We start from the raw sequence: 12,240 nt of genomic DNA on the forward strand, positions 1-12,240 counted from the left end.
ACTATTAGTCAAGTGCATTAAATTTTAGGGAAACAACAATATTATTATAATAATTGTTGTTTTCGTTACTGTTTCCTTATATTTCTTTCTATGGCTGCACATATTGATTAGAAATCAATAGGACTGATGTGGTGATATAGTTGGCTCAAATCAATCACTTTTAATTATTTTTACCCAACCAGTGTTATTTTGTAGGTAAACAAAAAAAGTCAGATTCAAAATATTAATAATCTTATTTTAAGAAAAAAGCTGAAGACTTGTTACTTTTTAATTCTTTCGATTTCATTTGAAGCACTGCAGCTTCCCTGGAGCTTTTTAAAAGCCCTAAGTACCAGTATGATTTTCTCCTGTTAGCAGATACATTTTTCAATCTGAAAAACACCAGTAACTGAATATTTTTCACGCAATTAAGCTGCATCTGTCTTCAGGGTTTGCCCGATATCAAACATTTAGTAAAGCCAAATATGCTCTAAACATTTAATTACTGCAGACTGCCAGCCTTCACGGCTTGATTCTTCAGCATCTCAGGTAGTTTCACAGATACTAGAGCCGCAGGCGAGACACAAGTTTGAGGCAGACTGTCAACGTGAGTGGCAACTGAGCTGGTCAACTGAGGTTGAGGAAAAGGTCATCAATTATAAAATGTGAGCCTCAAAGCCATATGATGAACGGGGAAACATGAACGGGTATTAAAGTTTTACATGATAAAAAATACCTGTAATTAATGTGAGGAAATAGACAGTAAGACAATCAGGGTTGTCCAGATGGCAATATCTCAAATGTGTGTACTTAAGGCAGAGCCATATTTCTGAATTAGTCTCTTTTATCACCTTCAAAATGATATCAGTCAAAACCCCTTTGAGACCAGATAACTGAAAAAACACCAACTATATGTAGAGGATCAATACTTCCTAATAGATGGTTTGAAACTATCATTTCTAAGCAAAAAAAAAAGATCTCTTTTTGTAATCTATCTGAACAAACACTCTTATTAAACTTTTAACATCTGCATGTAAAACATTGAGTGGATTTGGAGAAATGATGGGTTGGATTTTCCTTCTACTCCTCTCCTGGTGGGAACATGAGACTTTCATCTTAGCACACACCGGGCCCTGAGAACTGGGAAAAGAACTTAATATCATATATCACTGTCAGAAATTACAGCGTTTATTGCTAAATAAGAAATTAAAAAGTTTCTCTGTGCTTAAATAGCATTTATACCATGGTTAGTGGTAATTCTAATGACAGCTGGCATGCATTATTTACATATATACGCATATGTAGTTTGGCGAGTTAAATCACTGTAATATCACGCCGTTACGGGCGTCACCATAGCAACGCGTTAATCACTGATTCAGATCAGCTGGCTTTTGACAGATGAATGAGAGAAACGAGCTGTAGCTCGACGGTTGTTTAGCATGAAAACTACATAATCAAAGCCTACATGACATAGTTCTTATTAGCAAGTGTTGTAAAATGAAAAAATAATTTGTTATAAAATGTTTACTGTGTGGCGCCATGGTGTTAGCGGATTATACAACTCTGTGCATCAGACATTTATAATGCACTTTGCGGAGGACTCCACTGCGCGTTGTGGTGTTCTACACTCTGTGTCGTCCATTATAACCGTCTAATGCATGGCTTCTTGTTGATACTCTGATGATCTTTCTCATATTATAATGCTGAATTTCAGCCAGTCTAATTTCCTTTCTCATGCAAGAAGCGAGGTTGGATTGCATAACGTATTTAAAATGTGATTTGAGCCGTGGCCTTCCAGAACCAAAAAAGGTTCTTAAAATTCACTGCAGTGGGTGGGGTCACAAGGCTAAGCTCTTAGGTGTGATTCAGAAAAATAAAGTTGCCAAACAGCAAAAACTGCTTGTAGACACCCCCTTTCTGTGGCAGCTGTAAATATTATCTGTGCATATTTTAAGATTTAAGGTTTAACATAATGACATAATCTCTTTGTTTCTAGAGGAAGAGAGTGTGTTTCTGAAGCTGGAAAGATGATGCACAAACCATAAAGCAGATGAGACTTATGATTGTTTGAGCATGATGAGCTTCTCTACATAAACAAGCAATAAACCTTGTTTCTGTTGAGTCAGAAGGACGTGGGTGGAGTGGGGGCAGTGGGGCTGTTTAGGTAAGGACATCACACTGATTGTCTTGGCTGCTAAGACAGGAAAGAGAGACTCACTGCTGCCTCGTCCTCCCTGCTGTCACTGGTGTCCTCACTCTTGTGGTGTCCAGCTGAGGAGCGAGCGTCCCTCTTTCGGCTGGCGTCCGTCCCCTCCGTCTGTCTCTCTCCATCTGGAGCACAGCAAAAACATGGGCACAGCTCAGAAAGCAAGCAAGCGCCACCATAATCAGCTTTATCACTGCCTTCATCATCTTCATCGTCATTTAAATCATCATCATTAATAGCATCATTGTCATTCTAATCTCCATCATCATTATCAACAATATCATGATTATAATTATGAAAATCTCCATTTCCATCCTCACTGCAGTCGAGAGTAATTTCAAGCCATCACTCATTTTTTTCTTCCAGCTTAGGGCCCTCTCATGTCATCAAACCCAGATAAAAGTTTCCAGAGAAAAAGGAGATTAAGTGAGAAAAAAAAATGTAATAGGAAATGTGAAAGGAGACAAAAGAGAGGGATAAAAAAAAAAACTGTCAAAAGGGAAAACAAGAGGCGACAGGAGAGAAAACGAAAAGTAAAAAAAAAGAAAACAAAAAAAAGAAAGTTATCAATAAAAGGAGCGACAGAGAGAATAGCTTTTCTTGCTCTGTAGCTAATGTTCTGTCATGCCACAGATGGATTCCGGGAGTTTCGCAGCACAGCGATGACCGCTGCCGCGACCTGGAATGAACAACCAAAACTCCCAAAATAAAACAGAAAGAAATGCTTTAGAAACTTTGTGTGTGTGTGTGTATGAAAATTCCAATTTTTTCATGCAGCCAGTAAATCACACATGTTCACACACACATATCTATGACCAAACTGGGGCAAAATTCAATTCCAAGCAGTTACAGGATACTCAGCACTTCATGAAAGTCTGGTTATTTGAAGTTACACAAACCAAATGGATTCTTACAACAGTTCCTGGAAAGGTTTCCACTTGCTTTTTTTTTTTTTTTTTTTTTTTTTTTTAAAAGAATTCATACCCAGTTCACTCCAGTATCTTTTTATTTGTATTGCACTGCACTCCATCCCATTTTAGCTGACATGCTTCATGAATGCACAACACTGCTGCAACTTGGATGGACTCCCATAAAAGGTGGCGCCTGTGCTATTGACTTCCCCATAAAAAGTGATTGTGACTGAGTGTATTAGAAGTGAGGGGGGGGGGGGGGGGGGCTGACTTTGCGGTCTCCTAAACCTCAGTGCATTACAGTAAAACTGGTTCATTACGGTCTGTGTCGTGTACACACATGCAGGCATTCACAAACACACACACACAGATGTGCAGGCACTCACAAACATGGGAAGGCATGTGATTAAAAAACAGAATGGAGAGAAGGAGTGCCTATAAAGCATAATGAGAGCTAATAGTTTTCCAATATGTCCCCTTAACAACAGGTCTGAGAGCTGAAATGGACACGGGCATTTGGGGAGAGGGGGGAGGGGGTGAGAGGAGATTGACGGATACTGAAGAAGAACCCGGGTGGTTGTAGATGTTCCAACAGCACCCTCATGTATAATAACAGGAGCCAGTTGACATACTGCCCTATCAATCCAAATTGAAAAGTAAAAACAAAACAAAATGTGCATTTTCTGCCTTTCTCAGGTTTGTTTTTGTTTTTCAGGTCCCAGTTAATGCAGTTTGTAAAGATGATTTGCTATTATCATCAGCTTGGAAATGATCTTGCCTGTCTTCTTTTATTCACAGGCTTCAGACAACTGATAAAAACATGCTTTCATCTAAAAAACCGTCTCCTTTTGTAGAATAAATGAAGCACTCGAGAACATTTCTGTGATCACAATGACTTCCCTCTGAACCCAGCTTTTCTCTGATATAAGAAAATAAAGAAATGTGACATCAGCTAATGGGAGTGATGGATTTTTTAAGAGAAACTAGAATGTGGACAGTACAGTAAGGGGTCTGCTGCAGTTCCACCAGATCACACCTTAGCAACGCTGAACTTTTATCCGTGTTTTGAGTTGCTTCGCTGTCAAAAAGGCGGAACGTCTACATTTCTAGTTGTCGTCATACACGTCAATGTTCAAAACTAAAAATAAAATGTAATAAATGAAAGTAAAATCACTGGAATGAAATATTAATAGTAACTTTGTATTTACGTTTATTTTTATGGGTAAACATGGAACAAGTCACTGCATGAGTCAACTGGCAGCGCAACTTGACTTAACCATTTATCTGCATCTGTTACAGGGAAGACAATGGGCCAAGAACCCAGGTCAGACCACTTTCTGCTTTGCATCATTTATGTAAGCAATTTCTTTCAACATGCATGAGCATAAGGAACACAAATGCCTCATATTGTCCCTTCTTCAAGATTAAAAAGACGTTGCTGAATATGTCCCACATAACATGGCTGGGACACCATAAAAGTCACTCAAATATTACCTCCAATGTTTCACAAAACACTGACAAATTTTGGCTAATTGCAATAAACCAGCTTATGAGCAAAAAGAGCTACTTAGAATAGGTGATTAAGCAAATGCTTCAACCCGTCAGAGCTTTCTTGGTGTGTATGATAAAATAAGAAAAAATTACCAGCATTGAAGCTGGAAAAATGGCTGATGGAGACGGAAAGCAGGCGACAAACACAAGGAGGAAAATTTCATAGTGTTCACTTTCACATGATTCGTTTGCTTCTTCGGCTGTGTGAAGCAGGAGGAGAAAACCTTTTGAATGAACCTTAATACTGAGCAAATAAGTTCTTGAGCAGAAAATGAGTCCGAGCACCCTGCAGCTGTGGAAAAATTCCCTCATCAAGTCATGTGAAATGTGGAAACGATGATCTGCTCATGGCAACATACTAACACTAAAGTCAGAAGCTCTTCTGCAAAGAATCTCTTCATACTGATAAATGTTACAGGAACTAAAAACATGTTTTGTTTTGTTTTGTCTTTTTTTGTAACTATTATATGATCCTAAAAATGTCTTCAGTTGACCGTTAAGCAGAAGACAATGAGAACTTCGAGCCGTTGCAGTTGGTGTGTGTTGGTGCATTTGCTGCAGACGCGTGGCTGATCCTACTGACGCGCTTTAATTACTCTGCCTGATAACATCAAACTAAAGAGGATACAAAGGACATAATTCGCAGAAAGACAGCACCAAGTGGACTATATTGAAGTGATTGGAGAGTTAGTTCCTGAGCTGAAACGGAACTTCCTCAAGCTTCCATGTTACGTCTAATGAAGAGTCGACTGGCAGGTTAATGGAAGCCAATCGACTATTAGCTCTTCCACTAGCAGGAAACCAAGCAGAATACTAATCATTAAGAAGCCGCCTTTCTTATGTTCTGCCTTATCAGTTCATGTCTCCCGGTTCGAAAACAGCAGCAGTGTTTATTGTGCAGATAAGATGATGAAGAACAAAATATTCAACCTCCAGAGGACACAGATAGACTGGTTTTGTGAGCATTCGGTAGATCTGTGAAGTATATTAAAAGCCGTGATAAACAGAAATGTTTATGTGGGAGAAGTCTGTACACAGAGACACGATTTGGGGGAAACTTCCTCCCTTTTTCCACTGCTTTTGAAAAGTGAGTAATCAGTTCACCTTGCCTGGCCGCCCTTTTAAAACTAATGATATTCTAAACTGCATAGCTTTCAGCCAACTGCAGCTGTCTGAGCTCTCATCAGAGCTGTGTGTGCGCCGTTTCACATGCACTCCTGTGTGCTTCAGTGTGTTCGAGCACATATACACATAATGTATGCATATGCTTGCTTACAAGGATTGTCTGCATCTTGTTTTATCTTTGAAGAAGACTGACATCAACAGCGGGTTTACTGCAAGGCAGTGCTCTGCTGTATGTTAACGGGTAGACAGAATGGTGATACAGCAGAATGCTAATCACAGAATCAGAGAAGCGAGTGCTGCAAAGAAGGGCAATTACAAGAGAAAAGGGAAGAAAATTGAGTCTTACAGAGGATATAGAGAGAAAGAACTGGCTAAGTATGACAAATTCAGTATAAGCATATATGACAAAGCCTGGTCATGACAAATTGATGAATAATAACTTGTTCTCTGAAGACCCTCAGGATGTGTGCTATGCAATAATCCTACATATCTGCCACAATGGTTACAGAACGTCAGTTCTGTTTACAGTAATTCCTTTGCTGGTGTAAGCGTCAGACACGACTCATATGGCTCATTTGAGTCGTTAGACCTTCCACCTGAAAGTGACTCAATTTTAATCAACACTTTTAAAAACATCACAGTGTTTTGAAAATGTTGACATGATGTGTCTGTTGTTCCAAGTCTGAAGGACAAGGCACAAAAAACACAAGCGGCTTCTGGTCATAGTGGATTAAAACTTTGACAGATGGTGGGAACAGCAAACAGGTATTAAAGACATACAGAAAAGATTTTCAGTAACGGATTTCAAAGCCCAAAAAGAGGTCAAAATGTATTTTTCTTGTATAATACAATAAAATGAAGTGTTCTTGTGACCAGCTTTCAAAGTTAGCATGACAGGCAGCTGCATACTTCATTTATAAGACCATCTAACATTCTGCCACATCTGTGGACAAGGCACGGGTGTGGAGGACTGAGCATACCCTCTTGTAGGCATGGGAGGGACTTTAATTGTCAGCAAAGAAGCAAGGAGAATTTCTTTATTTAAAAAAAGACATTCTTACGCTGAAAGTGCATATTGTTATTTATTTTATTGATTCTATTTACAGTTTTTTTTCTTAACAACACAACCATTTCCTCCCTATTATCTTACATCAGTTCCAGAGTACAAATACGTGTGCCAACATTGTTGCACATTTCCCAGAATCACCCGATTTTATGGGCAGAGTGGACCTGAAGGTGTGTGTGTAGGTCAGGCTCGGCCACACAAAAAGCTAAAGGAGGACAGTTGCTTGAAATAACTACCACATTTATATAGTTGTAATAACCTGAGATCTGCCAAGGGCTTATGTCTACATACCAACAGGCCTGAGGCTGCAGGGCAATCTAGCAGCTCCTAACACAGTGAAATAAGAAAAAAGAAACATTTCTGCAAAGAAACACACTATCACACACTTATACAAGGGCATAATACATGATTCAGATGAGCTTATTTGACTTAGACTGCTTTTATGTTGATGAAATGTCCATAAAACAGATGAAAAAGGTGCACAAGTTCAACAATCCCAAACTAAATATTCACATAAAACTGACCTGAATAGCAAACCTGCTTATTTCTGAAGCTTAATGTCTGAAATGTCTGAAATGCTTTCATTTATAGCATGAGAAGATTTTTCAGCTTTATTCTAACCTCACACTGAAAACTCACTTAATTCGATTTGAGACATGCAGGCCAGAAGAGCAGGCAGAGGTCACCTTCATGTCATCCAAGCCTTTTTTTTTTCAGCTATAACGAGATGTTTTGTGGCCTTATTGTGTGAGAGTTACTCATGTGAAAAAGGGTTACCGGTCAGCAATAATTCATTAGTAGCTGCTGGCATTTAAATGAAGCACAACAACGGGTATCAGGGGACCTAATTTGTACAAAAGCAAAATAAAAAAAAAAAGAAGGAAAATGTCCTCCTACACAGTTACCATCCAGCTTGTTTATTTCAACATGGGGCAGAAATCATGGATGACCACATAGTTTACTTGTTTCCCTGTTTCCCTGTCAGCTCATCACTATAAAATGGGTCTTTAGAAGTAGAAAGAGAAATGTAAAGTATTTTAACTGTTTGAAAACTGATGTTTTACAGTATTTGACTCCATCAGTTTGTAAACCTTCTGCTGTTGCTGACTAGGTGTTTAATGAAGTGAATGCCCTTCAGCACATCACTGCTGAATGAAGCGGCTAGCAAGCAAAAACTTACCTGCCTGATAGCTTATCCAAGTTTAGCCACCTGCTCCTGACCTCTTCACACAGTCAAGGTGGTTTTGCCTGCTTAACTGCAGCTAACAGCATGTTTTCTGTTTCTCCATTGCACTAAAATCCCATGAGACCAGCTGCTTCTCAAATGCTGACACAACAACTTCTGCCTCTGCAACACCGACACCTCACTCAATGTTACGATGCTTACACAGTATGTTGTGTGTGTTCTCTTGAAAGGTTTTATATAGGGATACACCAATCCACTTTTTGGGAGTTACGATCCAATACCGATATCTGAAATTTGAATATCTGCCGATACCAAATCTATTTATGTCAACATTATTGTGACTATGGTTATTATTGCTGTTATAACTGTGTAAGATTTCATTAGGTTGTAATAAATGACCCATCCTTTCTGAAGTTACCTCACCAATACAAATATGACAACATTACAGATCTAACCATTTCAACAAGTTTCATTTTGATTTGGCACATTTTACCTAAATACAACTATAAATGTGTAGTTTTGAAACAAAGATCTAGCTTTTAGTCCTCATTGCGCAGCTCGCGAGCCGCATGCGGCTCACTGACTCTTGACTTGCAGCTCGTGAAGCAGCCACTGGCTTTCTGAAAATGCTATCTAAACAAGTCATGATGATCCTCAATGATGCAGTTCTCTCAACAAACAAGAGCTGCAGGCTGCTTGCAGAAACTTTGCTGCCGTAACGCCCTAACTGACCCTGTCAGAGTTGCCAGTTTTGGCTAATTTCAGCTGCACTGAACTCCGCCAAAGAGCTGCTCGGTTGGTAGACCCGTATGTATATTGACAAAGAAACACCCACATTCTGGAGGCATTATTGTATTATTTTTACCATATACTGTTGCATAAGAATGCCATTACACTGTGAAATATTTAGGATAACGATTCCTTGCTAAAAAGTGGAAAGTTACAGATTTGGGAACGCTTTTTTTTTTGCGGGGGTGGCGGCTCTCCTCTTGTCTTAGTATATTGAGTGCGGCTCTTGTTGAATTAACAGTGAAGATCACTGTTTTAGTGTAACAAAACGTGTCACATTTTAACATTCAAGCCTTTTTTTTCTTTTAAAACATGTCCGAAGCATGTCATCAAACACATCAGTGCTAGCTTGACTAGTGTGATATCGGTTGTGGTATCGGTACACTTTTATTAATACCAAATACGAGTACACACGCTTGGTATTGAGCCAGTGCCGATACTGGTACAGAGATCGGTGCATCCCTGGGGTTTAATGATTGAATGAATATGAATTATTCTTTTGGCTCTATTTGAAATTTGCCATTATAATTATATTTCCTCTTGTTAACCTGAGCAGGATTATTCAGAAATAATCAATCTCAGAGTAAAAAAGGGGCAAAAAAAAAGCTAACACAAACACGCAGAAAGCATTTTTGGACAGAAAGGCCGAAAGAAAGATTTATAGGAGTGGGACAGAAGAGGCATGCAGCGACATTGTGTTGTATAAATTATTGACAGGTTAATGCTGATGTCTGCTCAGAAAAGACACTGAGTGACGTCAGCTGTATTCTCCTCGAGCTTGCAGCGTCATCATGTGGGAACCCTGGATACACCCCTTGCCTGTGCATCCTCCCCACTGGAGGGGAAGATTAATATTGCATTGGAAAGAAGAAACAAGAGGCTGCACATTTTAGGAGTGAAAGACAAGGAAAAAGGGGGGTTAAGTAAGAAGTGAATGGGTTGTAAAAGAGGGGAATGCATGAGGGTAAAAGCATGAAACTGACAGTCAAGAGGGTAGCTAACATGCTAAGGGATGTTGTAGGAGAGAAACTTTAAAATAGACTTGAAGATGGGGAGTTACCACAAGGGAAATGTCCCACCTACATGCATACATGTCCATCCATTCAATCATCACTTTTCAATCAGCCCCTGACCGATTTAGTCAATTATTTATTTCCTTTTTATCTCCATCACTCTTTATACCCATCACATTCTCAATTTAAGACACTGCTTTTTACAAGCAGGGAGCTTATAAAGTTTTCAAAGGCTTTTTACTCTGCAATCAGTCATAAGGCAGGTTGTAGCAAGGCTGTGGAGGAAGTACATGTTCTTAATGGCTCTTTTACACTGAACAACCAAGCAACCGTGCATGCGCACGCACAGGGTGGCATAGCAGGGGGGCTGCGCAAGTGCAGCAGGGTTGACTGGGGCTGGCCAAATGGAGCTAGCTAATTATAGCAAATAAACTGTACTGATCTGTGCCATTAGGTAGTCAGTAATGAAGCTGAGTGGAGGGCTGCTGTGACACTGATAAATAGGCTCAGTGCTGAGTGCTGCACTCCCTGGCCTTTAGTTCAGCACTCTCGCTTCTGAGAAAAACAAGAGCGCATTAAGACGAGGGGCATTACAAGGCTTCGGAGATGAGATAAATAAAGACAAAGGGCCTTGTAACAGAGAAGATCAAAAAAACAGCAAAGCAAAGACAGAAAACTTGATGGAAGGAAAGATAAAACACAGAGTGATGGAGGAAAGTATACTTGTAGGCCTGTGGGTGTGTAGGGCAGAGAGAAGCAAGATTACATGCATAATGTGCTGTAATATGGGTCAGGGACAGTAAGGACCAGTTTTCGCTCTCTTTTAAGCTCCTGTAATGTTTTGCATTTCACTAATAGCTAACTGCAGTCACTGAGGAAAATGCAAATAACCAAAACACAAAATGCCTGGATGGAAACAAACACAAAAACTGAGCTCTGACACCCAGAACACACTCAAAGAATACAAGACAGCCTGAAAGAAAATGGAATGACCTTATTACAGAGTCACGCTACAAGCACACACTCAACCACAAACAAAAACTTACACATGCACAAACCAGTACTTAGAAGCTTTTGTGGCAAAGTGAATCTGTTAAAATGAGTTAGCTTCCGCTTATCAGAGCAGATGAGTTTAGAAATTTGCAACAACAGCAATCAGTGAGCAGCTCTTAAAGTGAAAAGCACATGTATAAGAGGTTGTTCATTGCAGTCAGGCTATTTTTGTTGTGTTTTTTTATGCAGAATGGGTACATTTTGTGGAAATGTTTGAAGTGACGTCAAATAGGTCATAGCGTAGGTAGCGTAGCATAGGTCATAGCAAATAGGTTAGCGTTAAAATAAAAAATAAAAGCCTTTTAAACCATCTGGGCTGGTTTGTAGGTTTGTACCTGATTCTTCACATTCAAGGTACAGTGTAAGAATTACTGGCATCTAGTGGTAAAGAAGGACATAGAAATCACTCCCAATGCACAGTTGTGAATGAGCGTTTCCAGCCAGTAGCAAAACATCTTCCTTTAAAGGCACTACACCCAAAATGCTGCTCTAGCACCTATCAAAACAAAGCCAGTACCGCAGCATTAAATTTCAATTCTCTCTTTATACAAAGAATTTTGTCCATTCAGAGACACCATAGTAAAAAAATGGTGGCTCAAATAGGGCAGCTGTTGTGTATGTGAACCCACAGCAAATACTCATAGATGGCTCACTCGAAGAGAATACAAATGCAACTGGGATTTCAGTGAAGTGATTCAGTGATACAAATGGTTTTTGAGGATATATTCAAATGTTCTGTCACTGACCTTTTGCTTTGCTACACAAGCTACACATGTTATCTGCTCTTGTGGTATTTAAGGTTACTATGGGATTTTTTTTGGCAGTTCCATACAGCTTTCTTAAAGGTAAATGGCACCCGAAATGTTGATAATGTACAATAAAGGTTTTGTTTTCTCCAATACTACATGCCTATTATTTACTTTTCATTCTTCACCAAGTAGACGATGAATCTTTTTTAAGGAGCAGTTGGTTGGCAACTCCAGGCCAATTTATACGAATCCTAAAGTAATACATAATTCTACCAATCTCCTAGCAGGTTTTAGACCACTGGCTGTGCACCGAACCAGTCTGATCCCTCTGCAACCTGCCAGCCAACTCTGCCCCCTCGTATCTAAATGGTTTTCTGCCCTTGCCCATCTCCTCCTACTACTTAGTGCTCAGGGCCTCTGTTAACTCCACTGATTGTCTCGAGGTCAGCTTTGGCCCTTTACTGGGTTGCCATGGTGACAGAAAATGGAAGCATTTCCATAATTCTTAATGAGACAAATTATAAAAAATATAAATTGAGATACTAAAGATGAGGGAACGCTATGTAGCAGCCAGTCGGTGAGAGATCAACAACAGTGATTTAACCAATAAGA

At 39.5% G+C, this 12,240-nt stretch overlaps 1 protein-coding gene across 1 annotated transcript in view; it reads right to left on the bottom strand.

The window, feature by feature from the left end:
- The window catches only part of b4galnt4a (beta-1,4-N-acetyl-galactosaminyl transferase 4a), a gene marked incomplete at its 5' end in the record, with an annotated part of 151,927 nt that overhangs the window by 104,176 nt on the left and 35,511 nt on the right, over positions 1-12,240 (bottom strand). Inside the window, one exon of the mRNA XM_079247103.1 lies at positions 2,198-2,310. Coding sequence (XP_079103229.1) covers positions 2,198-2,310 — 113 coding nt within the window. The remainder of the gene's footprint in view (positions 1-2,197; positions 2,311-12,240) is intronic.

This window comes from Telmatherina bonti (genome assembly GCF_933228915.1).
Source record: "Telmatherina bonti genome assembly, chromosome: 2".
NCBI classification, from domain to species: Eukaryota; Metazoa; Chordata; class Actinopteri; order Atheriniformes; family Telmatherinidae; genus Telmatherina; species Telmatherina bonti.